We start from the raw sequence: 16,751 nt of genomic DNA, 5'->3' as shown, positions 1-16,751 counted from the left end.
GTGCGCGCTGCCTCTGCGCCCACAGGTTCAACAAACACCTGGACCGCGGCTTTAACTCGTGCGCGCGCAGCGACTTGTACTTCGTGCCCTTGGAGGGCTCCAAGCTGGCCAAGAAGCGGGCCGACCTGGTGGAGAAGGTGCGGCGCGAGGCCGAACAGCGCGCGCGCGAAGAGAAGGAGCGCGAGCGCGAGCGAGAACGCGAGAAGGAACGCGAGCGCGAGAAGGAACGCGAGCTGGAGCGGAGCGTGGTGAGTGCGTCACGGCGTGCGCCTCCCGCCTTCCGGCCTTCCTTGTGCGCCGCGCAGTCAGGCTCGAGGGGCGGGGGCACTGCGCCACCTCTTGGAGAGGAGGAAGTACTGCAGCCCAGGAAATGGAGACCACAGGATTCCTGCGGGAGGGATGCCTGGTCTGGGGTCGGCTCAGGTCAGACTGCCTGTGGATTGTAAGAAGAGCTGCTCTTCAGGAGAAGTGGGTAGGGGAGTTCCTGGTAGGCTGAGTTCCAATAAGACGAGGTACTTTGGCATTCTGCTGCTGAGATAAACTAGCAGCTCAGGATTGCCCACCTTTTTTATTATTGGTTTCCAGAGGGAGGAAGGGAGAGAGAAACATGGTGGGTTGCTTTTCGCCCATGTCCCAACCCGGATTTGAACCTGCAGCGTTTTGGTGTACAGGCTGATGCTCCAACCAACTGAGCCACACCAGACAGGGCCTGGCCACCATTTTATAAAACTGCTCTTCTGATTCCTTTTCTCCCTGTATCCCACAGAAGTTGGCTCAGGAGGGCCGTGCTCCAGTGGAATGTCCGTCTCTCGGCCCAGTGCCCCATCGCCCTCCATTTGAGCCGGGCAGTGCTGTGGCTACAGTGCCCCCCTACCTGGGTCCTGACACTCCAGCCCTGCGCACACTCAGTGAATATGCCCGGCCTCACGTCATGTCTCCTGGCAATCGCAACCATCCGTTCTACGTGCCCCTGGGGGCAGTGGACCCGGGACTCCTGGGTTACAATGTCCCAGCCCTGTACAGCAGTGACCCAGCAGCCCGGGAGAGGGAGCGGGAAGCCCGAGAAAGAGACCTCCGTGACCGCCTCAAGCCTGGCTTTGAGGTGAAGCCCAGTGAGCTGGAACCCCTACACGGGGTTCCTGGGCCTGGCCTGGATCCCTTCCCTCGACATGGAGGCCTAGCTCTACAGCCTGGCCCCCCTGGCCTACACCCTTTCCCATTTCATCCGAGTCTGGGGCCCCTGGAGAGAGAACGTCTGGCGCTGGCTGCGGGGCCAGCCCTGCGGCCTGACATGTCCTACGCGGAGCGTCTGGCAGCTGAGAGGCAGCATGCAGAAAGGGTGGCAGCCCTGGGCAATGACCCACTGGCCCGGCTGCAGATGCTCAATGTGACCCCCCATCACCACCAGCACTCCCACATCCACTCTCACCTGCACCTTCACCAGCAGGATGCCATCCATGCAGGTGAGACTCCTACTTCCTTCCTTGTCCCCCCCCCCCCCCCCCCAAGTGATTGGGCTCTTCTCTTCCTCAATCCAGGACCTTCCTAGTCTGGCATGAGCTCTCTCCTAAGTGCTTCCCTGATCTTTGCTTCCCTGTCATTCACCAGCCTGTCATCTCATACCCTAGCCTTGCCACAGCGACTATTCCCCACATCCCCATCATTGTCAGTCTAGCATCCCACCCATGATAGAGGCCAAAGCTGGAGCCCTTTGAGAGAGCCTGCCTTTCTACCGTTACCGCCCATTTCCCCCAGACCCTCACATACCTGTTTTCTTGCTCCTCTGGATTCAGCTCTCTTGTGACTTCTTGCCACCTTCTCTCCTCCCAGCTGTAGGTCTTTTATGTTCCTCCCCATCTCTGTGCCTTTCAGAAAGAATCTTGTAGCTGTGGTTGTGGACATCATAGGTGATAATGAGCTTTACTTACTGTCCTTTTACTATATTTCTTTAAAAAAAAAAACTTTTATTGATTTCAGAGAGGAAGGGAGAGAGAGATAGAAACATCAAGGATGAGAGAGAATCATTGATCGGCTGTCTCCAGCAAGCCCCCTACTAGGGATCGAGCCCATAACCCGGGCATGTGCCCTTGACCGGAATCCAATCTGGGACCCTTCAGTCCACAGGCCGATGCTCTAGCCACTGACCCCAAACCGGCTGCAGTGGTCGGCAAACTGCGGCTAGGCAAACCGCGGCTCACGAGCCACATGCGGCTCTTTGGCCCCTTGAGTGTGGCTCTCATGGGCCACGAAGTTTCAATCGCACTGTATGTGCACACCCGCACGTAGTATTTTGTGGAAGAGCCACACTCAAGGGGCCAAAGAGCCCCATGTGGCTCGCGAGCCGCGGTTTGCCGACCACGGGACTAGGGTTTCACTAGATTTCTTATTGCCTAATCTAACCTTACATTCATGTTCATTCCAACCTCCCTTGAGCTTTCTGTCTCTCTGTTAACCTCTCTTCCTGTCTCATTTTCTAAACTTTCTATCCTCTTTCATCTCCTCTAAGCAGACCACTTCTCTCTTTCCTTTTCCTCAGACCCTTCTGATAACTATTCTCTGTCTGTTAATATGTCCCTGCTCCATTAGTGTCTCATACTTGTCCATTGTGCTCCTTGTTCCACTCTGGATCTCCCTGTGTTTGATTTTCCATCTCTCTTCCCAGGCTTGGATCCCTTCACTACATGCATGGTTTTCCCCAAACCTGCCTTCTGGTGACACCTTCCTCTTCTTTACCCTCCAGCCTCTGCCTCAGTGCACCCTCTCATTGACCCCCTGGCCTCAGGGTCTCACCTTACCCGGATACCCTACCCAGCTGGGACCCTCCCCAACCCCCTTCTTCCTCACCCTCTGCACGAGAATGAAGTTCTTCGTCACCAGCTTTTTGGTAAGAATGGAGGTTGGGGAAAGGGAAGGTCTAATAAAGGAAGAGCAGAAAGGAGGAATTTGGGTGGTGGGATTGGCCTAATTTGGCTTGGGATGGGTGAGGAGGTGCCCAGAAGAGCTGGGGATGGGAGTAGCTCTGCTGAAGAGAGGCATAGGTTTTATTGCCAGGCCAAGAAGTTTGAATCCTAACTCCACCACTGGCATTTTTCAAGACTGCTGTTACCTAACATTTTTAGTCTCAGTTGCCTCTGTATGTAAAGTGGTTGGTTATCTCTTGGCTCAGTCATGTGCCCTGTGCCCTTCCTGCCTACAGCTGCTCCTTACCGGGACCTGCCAGCTTCCCTCTCTGCCCCGATGTCAGCAGCTCACCAGCTGCAGGCCATGCACGCACAGTCCGCTGAGCTGCAGCGCCTGGCGCTGGAGCAGCAGCAGTGGCTGCATGCCCATCACCCGCTGCACAGTGTGCCGCTGCCTGCCCAGGAGGACTACTACAGGTACTACTGGGCGCCCCTAGGCCGGGAATGAGGAGATGTAAGCCTGGGATGGGGTGTAGGCATGGTACAACTTGGTGTTAGTCTTCTCAGGGAGGGATCCCCTCTTCCACCATGCTCTGTGAGAGGGGTCAGGTCAGATTGACCTCACTCGCTTATCTCTGTTCTACTCCCAGTCACCTGAAAAAGGAAAGTGACAAGCCACTGTAAACCTGCAATCAAGAGAACACCCAAGTGTGCATCTGGATTTGGAAGTCTCCCTCCTGGCCTGCCACCCAGAGCGAGGAGGGGTGCTGCTCAGTTGCAGGGCCTCAGCAGCTGGGCAGAGGGAGGGAGGAAGGGACAGATGGGAAACCGAGGCTCCTGTGGTGTGCAGAGGTGGGGAGGTAGGGGGGGTGGGGGCAGAAAGCGCGCAGTATCTTGGACCAGGTCCCTCTTTTTGTCCCCCTGCTTTCTTCCTGTCCCATGCCCAGCCCCTGTGGCCACCGCCCCTCCCTGCCCCGTTGGTGTGATTATTTCATCTGTTAGATGTGGCTGTTTTTGCGTAGCATTGTGTGCCACCCCCTGCCTCTACCCAATCCCTATGTGCGCGCCCCCCTCTGCAATGTATGCCCCTTGCCCCTGCCCCACATTAATAATTTATATATATAAATATCTATATGATGCTCTTTAAAAACATCCCAACCAAAACCAACCAAACAAAACATCCTCACAACTCCCCAGGAAGATGGCTGTGACTCCTTATTTGCGGGCTACGGGGCGGGGTGGGGGGTGGGAAGTTGTCTGCTCAATAGAGACCCTCTGGGAAGTGGGAAGTGGGAAGGGATGGGCCTTCTGAAGAACTGGGTGGAGGGACCCTGGACAGTTGAAAAGGATACTCCCATCAGGATGCTGGAGGCCTGGGACAGGCACACCTCTGCCAAGGTCAGGTCTAGGAAATACTCAGACTTAGGAGGTTTTTGTTTTTAAAATATATTTTTATTAATTTCAGAGAAGGGAGAGGGAGATAGGAACATCAATGAGAGACAATCGTTGATTGGCTGCTTCCTGAAAACTCCTTCCCCTCTCCTCTCCCTTCCCCTTTACACCCTCCCTTCCCTCCCCTGTCCCCGTCCTCCCCCATGAGCCTGTAACCCGGGCATGTACTCTGACGGGGAATGAACCCCCACCTGATTCATAGGTCCACGCTCAACCACTGAACCACCACTGCCCGCTGAGGCATGACAGCTAGGAGCCACCAGTCTGAATCCTTTCTGCAGAATACTTTGAGACATTATGAAGCAGAGGTCCAAGAGCCTTATTTCCACAGATTAAAGCGATTAGAATCCAGGAGTCTTTACCCTATGGTTTGAGAAGAGAGCAGGTGACCATTTCAAACGCCTAGAAGACAAGTTAGACGGCATTACGCTGCAGCACTCGTATGCAAGTGCGACAGCTGTTTCGGTTCCAAGCTTTTATTGCTGCAAGTCACTGTCTCCGTTTTTAAAAACCAAAAGGTGTGACTGGCTTCTCTCAGCCAATCAGCATCGATCTCATTTGCATACGCTCGTCTCAAACGTTTGCCAACTCTAGAAATGCACATGAGTAAGTCCCTTAAATACCGTTTTTCCTTGTGAGGCCGCCGTGTGCCCCGCTGCGTGTACAGCAGTGGGAGCGAGGAGCGTCCGCTCGGAGTCACCCTCACCCACAGCGGAGTCCACGGCGGCCCCGCGTTCTCGCCAGGGCGCGCCCCGCAGTGCTTACAGCTCTTTTTGAATTTGTCCAGCAGGTCTTCCGGCTCGTCCCGGAAGGCCCTCCCCAAACCGCGAGTTCATGGCAACAATAGAACCACTCGAAGCCCGCGCGAGCGTTATTCTCCCCACTCGTTAGAGCGTCACACACCCGAGTGTTCCCAGTTCCTCGGGGTCCCGTGGGGTGCTCTGGGGGGCGCCCGAGGAACTTCCGGCTGCGGCTGGCTCTTCCCCCGCCCCCACAAACCCGGGAACCGGTCGGCGGCCTCCCTCTTTTCCCCGCATTTCCTAGGTGCTGCTCCGGTGGCGCTATGGCGTCCGCCTCGGCCCAGGCTGCGGCCCTGAGCGCCGAGCAGGCCAAGGGTGAGCAGCAGGGCATCCTAGTCCCGGGGGCTGCCTGCCGGGGAGGGTGCCGGCGGAGGCTGGCGGCGAGATGGGCTTGCTCCGCCGGAAACGGGGCGCGGGGTACCAGCCTCCTCCCTCCTCTGAGAGGGGTGCCCCAGAGCGAGGGGTTCGGGGCCGTGTTTATCGGGTTACTGCGGCTTCGGCCCGCTAATTCCCTGTCCTCTTCCCTGCACTGTCGGCCGGGCCTGCCGGGACGCCACCCTGGGTTGCATCCGCCACACAGTGGTCCTGGCCGAGGTGATCCAGGCGTTCGCGGCCCCCGAGAACGCCGTGCGCATGGACGAGGCTCGGGACAACGCGTGCAACGACATGGGCAAGATGCTGCAGTTCGTGCTGCCCGTGGCCACGCAGATTCAGCAGGAGGTCATCAAGGCCTATGGCTTCAGCTGCGACGGGGAAGGTGGGTCCGGGGATGGGGTGGAGTTCGGGAGAAACGTGCTGGATTCGATGTCCTGACTGTCGTCTCCCTTCTCGCCACACGGAGGCAGCCATAATCCGTCTAATAGTATTGGCCCTGAGCGCCTAGGCTCGTGCTGCCCGTGGCCACGCAGATTCAGCAGGAGGTCATCAAGGCCTATGGCTTCAGCTGCGACGGGGAAGGTGGGTCCGGGGATGGGGTGGAGTTCGGGAGAAACGTGCTGGATTCGATGTCCTGACTGTCGTCTCCCTTCTCGCCACACGGAGGCAGCCATAATCCGTCTAATAGTATTGGCCCTGAGAGCCTAGGATCTACTCTGAAATGCGCCAGGTGAAGTCCTCAGTGCGTTTTGTAGTTACCATTAGTTATACTATTATTCCATTTTAAGATGAGGAAACATACTCTTGTAGTGAACTAAGTGCCGGAGGGTCGTCACCGCAGGGCCGGACCTGACTCCCGTTTTGAAAGCTTTTCGTCTGCATAATAGCAGCTTCTGCAGCCCCTCCGAGGTGTTTCGGCTGCTCTCTGTTTGAGGGTTGGAAGTTCAGTTTCTTTAATGAGATCACGGTATTCCTCAAGGGTGTTGACTGATTTAGGCCGGTCACCCCCTGGCCCTCCTGTGTTGTGGTTATAGATATGGGGTCTTTCCTGGGTGTTCATACTTTGGATTCCTGTGACTAAATTGCTAAAATTGTTCACTCGATTGGGAGAAGCACGCTGCCTTGGGATATTTCCATTCCCTGCATCCCATCTAGTTGTGCTCCGGGTAGACTAGAAAGTGGTGGATCCAAACCCCCGGGGCAGAGGCCTTTCATGTGCCTTGTTTTGCAGACAGCTACCTGGCGAGTGACTCATGCTCAGGCTACCCTCTGTCCTCCTCTGGAGCACCTCCATTCCCTGGGGATGTGGGTTGACCTCAGACCCCCCTTGCAGGTGTCCTGAAGTTTGCCCGCTTGGTCAAGTCTTACGAAGCCCAGGATCCTGAGATTGCCAGCCTGTCGGGCAAGCTGAAGGCACTGTTCCTGCCGCCGATGACACTGCCACCCCACGGGCCTGCTTCAGGAGGCAGCGTAGCCGCCTCCTGAGAGCTGGCCTCCCCGTGACATTGCCTGGGAAGGGAAGATCTCCGCGTCCCGGTGGATAATAAACATGCCTGTGATTTCTTCTCAGCGTCATTCTTTTGTGACCTGACAAGCCCACCTCCTGGCCCCGATTCCCTCTGCCATTTCAGTTGCTCATGTCCCTGTCCAGATCCTTCCTATGCTCTGGCTGGGCCCAACCCTGCTCCAAGGCAGGGTGGGAGGGTGGGCCGGCCCCTGAACACCCTGAGCGGGTGGGCCTGCACAGGTAGTACCTCTGGTGAGGAATGGGGCTTCCTGGGCTTTTCCTGCGGCCCCTTGGTGGCTGCGGACCAAAAAGTTCCCTCATTGGCTGGTGTTCACTTGGCCAGGGTTACTTCCTGGTCCTTGCCCCCACCCGCCCTCCTGCGGCCCTGTCAGCTCGCGTTCCAGGTGGAGCTCCAGGTGGCTCCTCCCCTCCCCAGGGAAGGAGGCCCTGGACAGGCAGGCAGGCACGCCCTGGACTCTCGACCTGACCGGAGGAGTAGGGCTGGAGGGAAAAGCAGGCTGCTGTGCGTGGTCAGAGGCCAGCCCCACCTCACCTGCCCCTTTGCTGGGGACCCTTAGTGCAGGGGCTTGTTCCTGCCGTCCCCTTGGCCTGGTGGACAGCATCGAGGAGGAAGCGGCTGAGCTCAGAGCATTCTTCTCCACCAGGTCTGGGCCACCACACTGCTGCGCCTGGGGCTCAGCCCCGCCCCGCCCCTCTGGCTCTCTGCCTGTGACTCCCCCATCCCTCTGGGGAGATGCTGTCCCGTGGGTAAGTCTCCCGCTCCACCTGGGGGCTACAGTCTCCTGTTCGTTTGGAGGGAGGAGCAAGGTTCACGCTCACTTCTGACACGTGTGCGATCTGTCACTGCTCCCTGCCCTGGGTCTGTCTCTACCCTCGAGTTTTGAGGAGCTCCAGGCTTATTCATGCTTCTGGGGGGACTCACCCTCTTCTCTGACACTTTTCCCTGTCACGTGTGTTGATTCTCACCATTGCATTTCTCTCTCCATCCTCCGTTCGCCTGCTTTTGCTGTTTGCTTAAGTTAGACCTGTCCCCCTGGGTAGCCCACATCACCTGAAACATAACATGTCTGAAAGACAAACCTGAGAAAGCCTGTCTTCGTTCCACTTTCTTTCAGTTCCTCTTCACTTCCCCTCCCCTGTATCATTCATACACAGATACATGGTGAGGTACTTTTGAAGGTTCTGGCTATAACTGTAGCGGACAGGGCAGACATGGTTCCTGCCCTCATAGAGCTTCATCTCAGTGGGAGGTAACAGACTACACCAAGAACCCAATTAATAGGATATTTTCCGATTCTCAGAAGGGAAAAGAAACAGCTTCATGTGCTAGCAGGTGACTGGGCTGCCGGTGGCCTCACTGGCTGGAGGGGTCCAGGAGGGTTTTCCTGAGGAGGGGATGAGTGAGTCAGAGCCCCTGGGCAGCGGGAATGGTGAGGGAGAGGCCTTGCTGTGGGAACAATGACACAGGGACAGAGCCCGAAGCAGGGTAAACTGGTGGGGAGGAAAGCTGGGCCCCGGCAGGCCTGTTGGAGTTTGTGACCATCTACGTAGTGAAGACCTGCTTGGAGTGTTGGTGAGTTGGTAGGTTGGTCGCCCCCTTCTTTCCATCTGTGCTGCCTTCCCCAGTGCACACAGTTGTCACTGTCAGCCCCACTGACAGTCTTCTGGACAATCCCGTCCATGCTCCTACCATGATCGTTTTCCACCAGCTGGTTGGAAAGGCCTCTCCCGGTGCAGATTCCTTCCCCGGTTCCTCCGCCGGGCCTCGTAAGACTCTGCAACAGGCCCCAGCCTCTCAGAGCAGCTTTGCAGCAGGCACCCCGCTCTGCTCACCCAGCCCTGCTCCAGTGGATGCTGTGCCTGCCACCTTGGTGCTGCCTCTGTGGGAGCACCGGCCCTCCAGCGTCCCCCTAGGGCAGCCGTGGGCAAACTACGGCCAGCCCGTTTGAAATGAATAAAACTAAAAAAAAAAAAAGACCGTACCCTTTTATGTAATGATGTTTACTTTGAATTTATATTAGTTCACACAAACACTCCATCCATGCTTTTGTTCCGGCCCTCCGGTCCAATTTAAGAACCCATTGTGGCCCTCGAGTCAAAAAGTTTGCCCACCCCTGCCCTAGGGCCATGCCAGCACCCTCCCCCCAATATCCTACCTCCACTGAAGTCTGCTGCAGCAGTGTGGCCATTGTGCGGGGAAGGACAAGCTCTGGTGTCAAATAACCTTGGCCTGTCCACCTTCCCACTCATGCGCTTGTGACCTTGTGCAAGTTACTTAACGTCTCTAAGCCTGTTTTTTTTTTTATTCTAAAATTGAGCTAATAAGACCTAATAAATAGGGTTGGCATGTGGGTTAATTTGTAATGTAAGAGCTGCTGGCACTAAAACCCTACTGCGTATCAGCTTTTTAAAAAATATATATTTTTAATTGATTTCAGAGAAGAAGGGAGAGAGAAATAGAAACATCAATGATGGCCTGGCCGGCATGGCTCAGCGGTTGAGCATCGACCTATGAACCAGGAGGTCACAGTTCAATTCTGGTCAGGGCACATGCCTGTGTGGGGCGTGCAGGAGACAGCGGATCAGTGATTCTCTCTCATCATTGATGTTTCTATCTCTCTTTCTTTACCAGGTGCTGAGGAATGGGAAGCTTAGGAATTTTCTAGGCATTTCACTTGGCTATTCTAGACCCCTTATCTTTCCACTTCACCACTGATCTCTATCTCTACCTTTATCTCTCTGCTTCCCAAGTGAATACTTTTCTCTTCTGAAGCACTAGGGACTTATTTTGTAACTCTCAGCCTCCTTCAGCCTGTTTTCCTTCCTTAAAAAAGTGAGGGAAACAATCTCTACATCAGAAGGATGTACGAGGCCCAGGTGGGATTGTGTCTGTGCAAGTGCTCTGAGGATACTGGAGCGCTTATAGCAAGGTAAGGCAGGCGGTGGGTCTTTATTTCCCTGTTAAAGGGACAACAGAGACTGTACATCTTATCTTAGCGTCTGTCTTCTGGCTTGACACCTTCCTGAAAAAGTCCTTCCTCTCCCAAGGGTCAGGCGCTCCTGGGTGCCTAGCTAGTTTCTTCCCACCCAGTGGGTTTAAGCCCCAGAAGGAGAGAGGGCTGGGTCTGGGGTACAGTGGGTGTTCAGTGCTGAGCAGGGACCTGGAACTTTGAGTGGGGTCAGGATGGAGTGTCCAGGTGGGTATTTGTACCAAACCAGGGATGTGTGTCGATGGACATGGGCGATGAGGTGCATGTAGTGGGACTGTGTGCTTGGGTGGGTGATTGTGTGTGTGTGTGTGTGTGTGTGTGTGTGTGTGTGTCTGTGTGTGTCTGTGTCTGTATATGACAAGGGAGGGGTGTATGTGTAGGACCAGGAGCTGGACTTGTGACCATGTACTTGCATAGGTTTTGATGAGCTTGTTTACGGGACACATACTCTGTGCGAGGCATTGTGCTAAGCTTTGAACATTTGGAGGTGAGCAAGACTGGTGGTGGACCCCCTGTGGTGGGGCGGGCTGTGCAGCCGCTCTTCCGGCCCTTGCTGTGGGAGGGAGTTCATGGTCATTCAGTGTGGCTGTCCAAGACTGAAGGGGAACCCGGCTGGGCAGCTCAGTTGGTTAGAGCGTCATCCCATAAGCCAAGATTGTGGGTTTGATTTCTAGTCAGGGCACATTCAAAAAGCAACCAATGAATGCGTAAATAAGTGGAATGACAAATCAGTGTTTCTCTTTCTCTCTCTCCCTTCCTGTCTCTTTCTAAAAAAAAAAATCAATTTAAAACATTTTTTAAGAAGACTGAAGGGGTAGTCAGCATCAGACCACGCAGTAACCAGGCCAAGCAAGTTCCCCAGGGTACCAGAAAGAGGTGGAAAAAAAGCCCTTTTTGGGGAGGGGAGCGGGGGGGGGGGGAATTGATGTTTGATGTTTTAAAAAGTGATATAGTAGTCATCATAGAGAAACAGACTTTTGTTGGCCTTTAAGACTTTGTTATTTTTTTCCTTATTTTTTATTGAGGTTGGCACATATAATGTGCATGTATGTAAGCCTGGTGAACATCAGCACGCACCCATGTATATACCACCCAGATCAAGCAGCCCAGAGCTTTCCTGGAAATTGCTACCTCCCAGTCAGTTTATTTATTTTTATTTTTAAAAAAATATATTTTATTGATTTTTTACAGAGAGAAAGGGAGAGGGATAGAGAGTTAGAAACATCAATGAGAGAGAAACATCGATCAGCTGCCTCCTGCACACCCCCTACTGGGGATGTGCCTGCAACCAAGGTACATGCCCTTGACCAGAATCAAACCCGGGACTCTTCAGTCCCCAGGCCGACACTCTATCCAGTGAGGCAAACCGGCTAGGGCCCAGTCAGTTTATTTTTATAAAGGTAATACATGCCCATGCCACAACTTTCTAAAAGGTATAAGGGAGAAGTCACCATCCCTCCAGCTGCCCAGACTCCCCGTAGGGGAAGCCACCAATATGGGTTTCTTGTCTGTGCTTTGTTGGGCTGCTTTCCTCTCGCGTTGGTTGGGTGGTGTTTGTGTGGAATTACACACCGAGAGCATCCTACCCTTGTAGTGCTCAGGGCCTCTCAAGGTCAACCGGCCCTGCGACTATCAGCCATGGCAGGGACCGTGGCCCCAGACAGGCCTCGGTCAGAGTCCTGAGCTCTGGCTGATTGAGACCAGACCCACGCGGCAAGAAGCTATGGCTCAGACATAGGGTGGTTGGACCGAAGGGGCCTGTCAACTCCGTCCCCACCTGCCTCCTTGACTCCAACTCCCTCCCTCCCCACCATTCTGTTCCTGGGCTCCAACTACATGGTTAGGGCAGGGTAGGGGCAAAGGCCCGGGGGCAAGAAGTAGAAAAGGTGCCAGTTTCACAGGGGTCATTCTATCCACCTCTCTGCCCCAGGGGCACCCCTGCAGATGTGAATGCTGGGAAGGCGAGGGCACCCTCCTTCCGAAGCATCTACAGGTCTTGGCTGTTGGGGACCCGCCCCTTCCCGCTACAACTTCCCCACACTCCCTGAGCCTCAGGTCCCTTGTCTGTAAAGTGGGCATAAACACAGTACCTGCTTCATAGGGCTGTTGTGAGGAGTAAATCAGGGAAGGGTCGTAAAGGACCTTATAGCACAATGTCCGGCACACGGCATGATTCCATCACATGGCAGCGATCACCGTGGCCATTATTAGTAGCTCAGAGCAGGGAAGGCGGTGTGGAAGCAGCTGGGAGGAGGAAGAGATGGCGTGTGACTGTGGGCTCACATGTATGAAGCATGATCTTCTCCCAGAGGGTGCAAGGTGTACACGTGTCCTTATTTGTGGAATGCCATGCTCCGAAGGCCTTTGATGGCAGACATTGGAAAGTGGGCCCTAACCCCACCCCCACTGCCACGGCTCTGCTAAAATGAGAAGTACAGTGAGTTCCCCCAAGGGGGCCTCGCCCCTTCCTGTCCCCGCCCTGTCGGCAGCCCTGGGCCATTGGAGTGGCAGCCCCAGAACCAGGACTGGAGGGTGGTGAGGCGGCCTGGGTGCTGAGGGCCGCGTTTGAGGCTTAGCCCTAGCGGTCTCCGCTTGCCCGGACTCCCCAGCACTACCTCGTTCCCTGCACCCCCTTCCTTTTGGGGAGCCCCCAGGATGGTGAGGTAAGGGCCTGGGACCCACGGTCGGCAGGAGGCACGGGTGCCCCGGAGCCCATGCGACCTCTCCTCACCGCCCTCCTGGGCCTCCCAGGTGGTTTCACCGAGACCTCAGTGGGCTGGACGCAGAGACCCTGCTCAAGGGCCGCGGTGTCCACGGGAGTTTCCTGGCTCGGCCGAGTCGCAAGAACCAGGGCGACTTCTCCCTCTCTGTCAGGTAGGTGGCCCTCAACTCCACCCAGGACCAGGATTTGGGCAGTTCATTCCTGGTTCCCTCACGGTCGTGCCCACGCCCCAGCCCCCGCCCAGCATGTCCCTGTCCCTGTCTGTGTCCACCCCATCCTGTGTGTGTCCCCTTCCTAGGACCTCAGCCCACCCCCCACCCGTCCCCCCCTCTCCTCCTGCACCCACTGGCCTCACCGCCTGGTGTCCCGCAGGGTAGGGGACCAGGTGACCCATATTCGGATCCAGAACTCAGGGGATTTCTACGACCTGTATGGAGGGGAGAAGTTTGCGACGCTGACGGAGCTGGTGGAGTACTACACGCAGCAGCACGGCGTCCTGCAGGACCGGGACGGCACCATCATCCACCTCAAGTACCCGCTTAACTGCTCTGACCCGACCAGTGAGAGGTGAGGGGCTTTGCTCCCGCCCCCCGCTGGCCGTGTCTTCCCCTCCCGGCGCCCTGCCAGGGCTCTGTGGCCCTCTGTCTTCCATGTGACCCTAGGGCTGTGTCTCAGTGGACGAACCTCCACCCCTTTCCATCTACCCGCGAGGAAGCCAGAGGTCACCTCACCCTTCAGGCTCCCTGTCGACTGGCAACCCAGGCCCCACTGGTGACAGAGAGTCCACTCCTTGTGGCCAGCTTTGCTGTTAGAAAGCTCCTCTTCCTTCTATGGAACTGAGTCTGACTTCCTGTAACTATTCCCTCCTTCTGGACAGGTTAACGCAGTGCGAGGTGGAGAAGGAGCAGGGATAAGTGTCTATGAGGACACTTAATGCCTTGCCTCAGCAGACCAGCGGGAATGGGTCTGCCTCTTGGGGCTGGTAGGGCATCACTGTGTGATCTGGTCACGTGTGTAAGGGCCCAGGGCTGGGCACAGGGTAATACTCAAGCCATTTCCCTTCCATCCCTTTGGCTCCAACGCTGTGGCCGCAGAGCGGGCCTGGCCACTCTCCAGGTGGTCTCCTTAAAGCTTGAGTGGGAGGTGGGGGCACCCGAACACTCAGCATCACAGGTGGTTCATTCTAGCAGCTACGTCTCAATGACAGCTCCTGTTAAGGCGAAGGGCAGCTGAAAAATTCTAGGGTGTTTTTTTCCCCATACTCCTGTGGCCAAGCCAACGTGCCCTTGTACTGTATTTGTGTATTGATTGTTGACATGATTCTGAACCTTGATTCTGTCCGTTTTCAGTGCTTCTGAGATGCATGCCTCCCACCTTGCATCCGTATTTTTGTTCAAGTCATTGATTAAGACTTAGAAGTGGATGAGGGGAGGTGAAGGCCCCAAGCCCCACCATGACTCTCTCCAGTCCACATGAAGCCATTGATCACTTCCTTTGAAGCCATGCCTTCTAGGAGAGAAGCCTCAGCATTGATGACCTCGTCCTTTCCTACCCTTTCCCTCGGTCCCATCGCTAACATGCCTGGGGATTTGTCACCCAGACTCGCTGAACTCATGTCCTCTTTCGGCCCTTGCCCACAGCCAGGCTCTTGCAGTAGGAGAATGGGGTTGCCAGACCATAGAGAAGCAGTAGGTTGGGGACTGAGCTGAAAGAGGGAAGGAGGGGCTGAGCAGACCCCTTGGGGAGGAGGCTGAGGCCTGGGTTCGCATCACTTGGGAGAAACAGGAGGAGAATAGGGCTGGGGCTGGGGCTGGTCAAGACCAGGAAGCTGACTCTGAGAGGCCCTTTTGGTTACCTACGCCTGGACACTCTGGGCTCACCCCTGACCTTGGAAGTGTGTGTGGGAGGCTCTTTCTCCAGACCTCTGTGTCCCTGCAGCCACTGCTGCTGCCCCTCCCCCTCCACAGGAATTTGCATTTGTCCCCTTGATGGCTAGCTCTGTGCCTGTGGTCAGCCTGACATTTGCATGGAAACTTCCTCATCCTGGGGCCTGGGGGAAGAGGGCTAGACCCCTCCTCATTGCCCTGGGGCTCTGGCCTGTCCCTGAGTAGCAGGATCGGGTGGCCAGAGGGCTCCTGGGTAGGCCAGGGGACTCTGAAGGTCTTTGAGCTGTGGTCGTCTCTGGGCTGGAGTGAGATGCCCTCTTCCCCACCCCCCATTTTTGCGGTTGGAAAATGTCCCCCCCTCCCGAGGTCCCTGGGCTGAGGAAACCTCACAACCTCACTTCTCACTCTCTCCCCAGAAGGAGTTTTGTGTTTTTTCCATCACGTGGTTTCCTGTGGGGCTGGGCATTGTGGGGCTACATTTCCTCCTGGGAAGGGGGTGTGCTTCGGGGAAAGGTCCTAGTTCTGCTTTCTGCCCCTTTGAGCCCCTTTGAGCCCCTCTGAACCCCAGCCTCCTTTTCAATGGCATCATCCTGGGCACCCCAGAGCCCCCTACACCACTCTCCCCTGCTGGTTGTGTATCTTCCCTGCCTCCCTGGAGGAGTTCTTTCCATCAGGCCTCCCTGGTGACTTCCGTCTCCCCATCTCCACGGCTCTCTGTGGTTTGACCTTTGGCTGCTTTCCTCTTGGTCACCGTCCTCTTTCCCTAGCCTGGCCCCGTCTTTCATGGAGACCCTTCCTGGTTTCTCCCTCCAAATATCCTGGACAGGGCCTGCCCTCTGCCTTTGTCTTAAAGGCCCAGAGGTGGACCTGATGAGCACCCCTGAGGTTTGCTTCTTATCAGCAAGGCCTTGGGCCAGTGTGCAATGGGCAGCCTCAGTGTCCTCATCTGTAAAATGGGCATGGCACCTGCCTCTTTGTGTTTTGTGAATAACAGGCCTAAATATGGTGGTGGGATTGGAAGCACCTAGCATAGTGCCTGGCACATCACAGGTACTGTTTCCCTGTCCCTCCCTGTGAGCCTCTCTGCTCAGTGACTGCCCCTCGGCCCAGGACTCATCTTCCCCGATGCTGCCCTTTCTAGGTGGTACCATGGCCACATGTCTGGGGGGCAGGCGGAGACACTGCTGCAGGCCAAGGGTGAGCCCTGGACGTTTCTTGTGCGTGAGAGTCTCAGCCAGCCAGGAGATTTTGTGCTGTCCGTGCTCAACGACCAGCCCAAAGCTGGCCCAGGCTCCCCGCTCAGAGTCACCCATATCAAGATCATGTGTGAGGTAAGGCAGCCTGGCAGTGGGGGAGCCTCTTGCTGGGGCGTGGGCGGCGGGGAGAGTCAGCCAGGCTTCCGGCCAAGGCTGGGGGTAGAGGGAGAGAGAGAGACTTGGGCCCTGCGGGGTGGCCTGACTTGGTATCCCTCAGGGTGGACGCTACACGGTGGGTGGTTCAGAGACCTTCGACAGCCTCACGGACCTGGTGGAGCATTTCAAGAAGACGGGGATTGAGGAGGCCTCAGGCGCCTTTGTCTACCTGCGGCAGGTGAGGCGTGGGTCTGGCCGCGTCCTTCCTCCCCCTGTGCAGTCCCGCCGCCTCCCTAGCCTCTGAGATCTGGAAGTCACTGACTTCTCGCCCTCGCCCACCCTAGCCATACTACGCCACGCGGGTGAATGCGGCTGACATTGAGAACCGGGTCTTGGAACTGAACAAGAAGCAGGACTCGGAGAACACAGCCAAGGCTGGATTCTGGGAGGAGTTTGAGGTACATGATGGGGACCATGAGGGTGACCGGCATGGGGTGCCTGGCAGACCCCACTCTCTCTCCATACCTGATACTGATCTGCCCCATGCTATCTCCCGCCATAGACGCCCCTCTTGGGGATGGCACTCCATTGCCCCTTCTCGCCCCTCAGAGTCTGCAGAAGCAGGAGGTGAAGAACCTGCACCAGCGGCTGGAAGGGCAGCGGCCAGAAAACAAGAGCAAGAACCGTTATAAGAACATTCTCCCATGTGAGCATCCCCATGGCCTCCCTCCTCCCTCCCCCCATGG

At 56.1% G+C, this 16,751-nt stretch overlaps 3 protein-coding genes across 9 annotated transcripts in view; all 3 read left to right on the top strand.

The window, feature by feature from the left end:
* ATN1 (atrophin 1) overlaps positions 1 to 4,100 on the top strand; it is a 7,686-nt gene extending 3,586 nt beyond the window's left edge. The window contains exons 5-9 of one of the 2 annotated variants that reach the window (XM_005873660.2): positions 26 to 248; positions 767 to 1,463; positions 2,741 to 2,884; positions 3,197 to 3,377; positions 3,551 to 4,100. In XM_005873660.2, the coding sequence (XP_005873722.1) occupies positions 26 to 248; positions 767 to 1,463; positions 2,741 to 2,884; positions 3,197 to 3,377; positions 3,551 to 3,584 (1,279 nt within the window). In that variant the 3' untranslated portion in view covers positions 3,585 to 4,100. The remainder of the gene's footprint in view (positions 1 to 25; positions 249 to 766; positions 1,464 to 2,740; positions 2,885 to 3,196; positions 3,378 to 3,550) is intronic. The other variant, XM_005873661.2, reaches the window with a different exon arrangement.
* A 409-nt stretch (positions 4,101 to 4,509) lies between these two features.
* On the top strand, positions 4,510 to 7,092 carry LOC102257521 (chromosome unknown open reading frame, human C12orf57). 3 transcript variants are annotated; one of them, XM_014545649.1, is made up of 3 exons: positions 4,510 to 5,467; positions 5,733 to 5,909; positions 6,759 to 6,854. In XM_014545649.1, exons 1-3 carry the CDS (start codon positions 5,416 to 5,418, stop codon positions 6,839 to 6,841), a joined length of 312 nt encoding a protein of 103 aa, XP_014401135.1. In that variant the 5' UTR covers positions 4,510 to 5,415; the 3' UTR covers positions 6,842 to 6,854. The 3 variants fall into 3 exon arrangements, 2 of the variants coding, with proteins under 2 accessions (XP_014401135.1, XP_005873721.1); XM_005873659.2 differs by lacking the exon at positions 6,759 to 6,854 and adding an exon at positions 6,861 to 7,092 and having other exon boundaries at positions 4,518 to 5,467; XR_001363552.1 differs by lacking the exons at positions 4,510 to 5,467; positions 5,733 to 5,909; positions 6,759 to 6,854 and adding exons at positions 6,038 to 6,109; positions 6,861 to 6,946.
* A 364-nt stretch (positions 7,093 to 7,456) lies between these two features.
* The window catches only part of PTPN6 (protein tyrosine phosphatase, non-receptor type 6), a 16,208-nt gene continuing 6,913 nt past the window's right edge, over positions 7,457 to 16,751 (top strand). For 2 of the 4 annotated variants that reach the window (XM_005873656.2, XM_014545648.1), the window contains exons 1-7: positions 7,457 to 7,802; positions 12,797 to 12,919; positions 13,140 to 13,334; positions 15,795 to 15,984; positions 16,127 to 16,243; positions 16,350 to 16,463; positions 16,615 to 16,711. In XM_005873656.2, coding sequence (XP_005873718.1) covers positions 7,789 to 7,802; positions 12,797 to 12,919; positions 13,140 to 13,334; positions 15,795 to 15,984; positions 16,127 to 16,243; positions 16,350 to 16,463; positions 16,615 to 16,711 — 850 coding nt within the window. In that variant the 5' untranslated portion in view covers positions 7,457 to 7,788. Of the gene's footprint in view, positions 7,803 to 11,424; positions 12,709 to 12,796; positions 12,920 to 13,139; positions 13,335 to 15,794; positions 15,985 to 16,126; positions 16,244 to 16,349; positions 16,464 to 16,614; positions 16,712 to 16,751 lie in introns of those variants that run through there. The other 2 variants (XM_014545647.1, XM_005873657.2) reach the window with 2 other exon arrangements.

The sequence above is a fragment of the Myotis brandtii genome, unplaced genomic scaffold, assembly GCF_000412655.1.
Source record: "Myotis brandtii unplaced genomic scaffold, ASM41265v1 scaffold417, whole genome shotgun sequence".
NCBI classification, from domain to species: Eukaryota; Metazoa; Chordata; class Mammalia; order Chiroptera; family Vespertilionidae; genus Myotis; species Myotis brandtii.
Note: the sequence above shows the minus strand (reverse complement) of the source record. Positions and strands in the feature narration are given on the sequence as shown.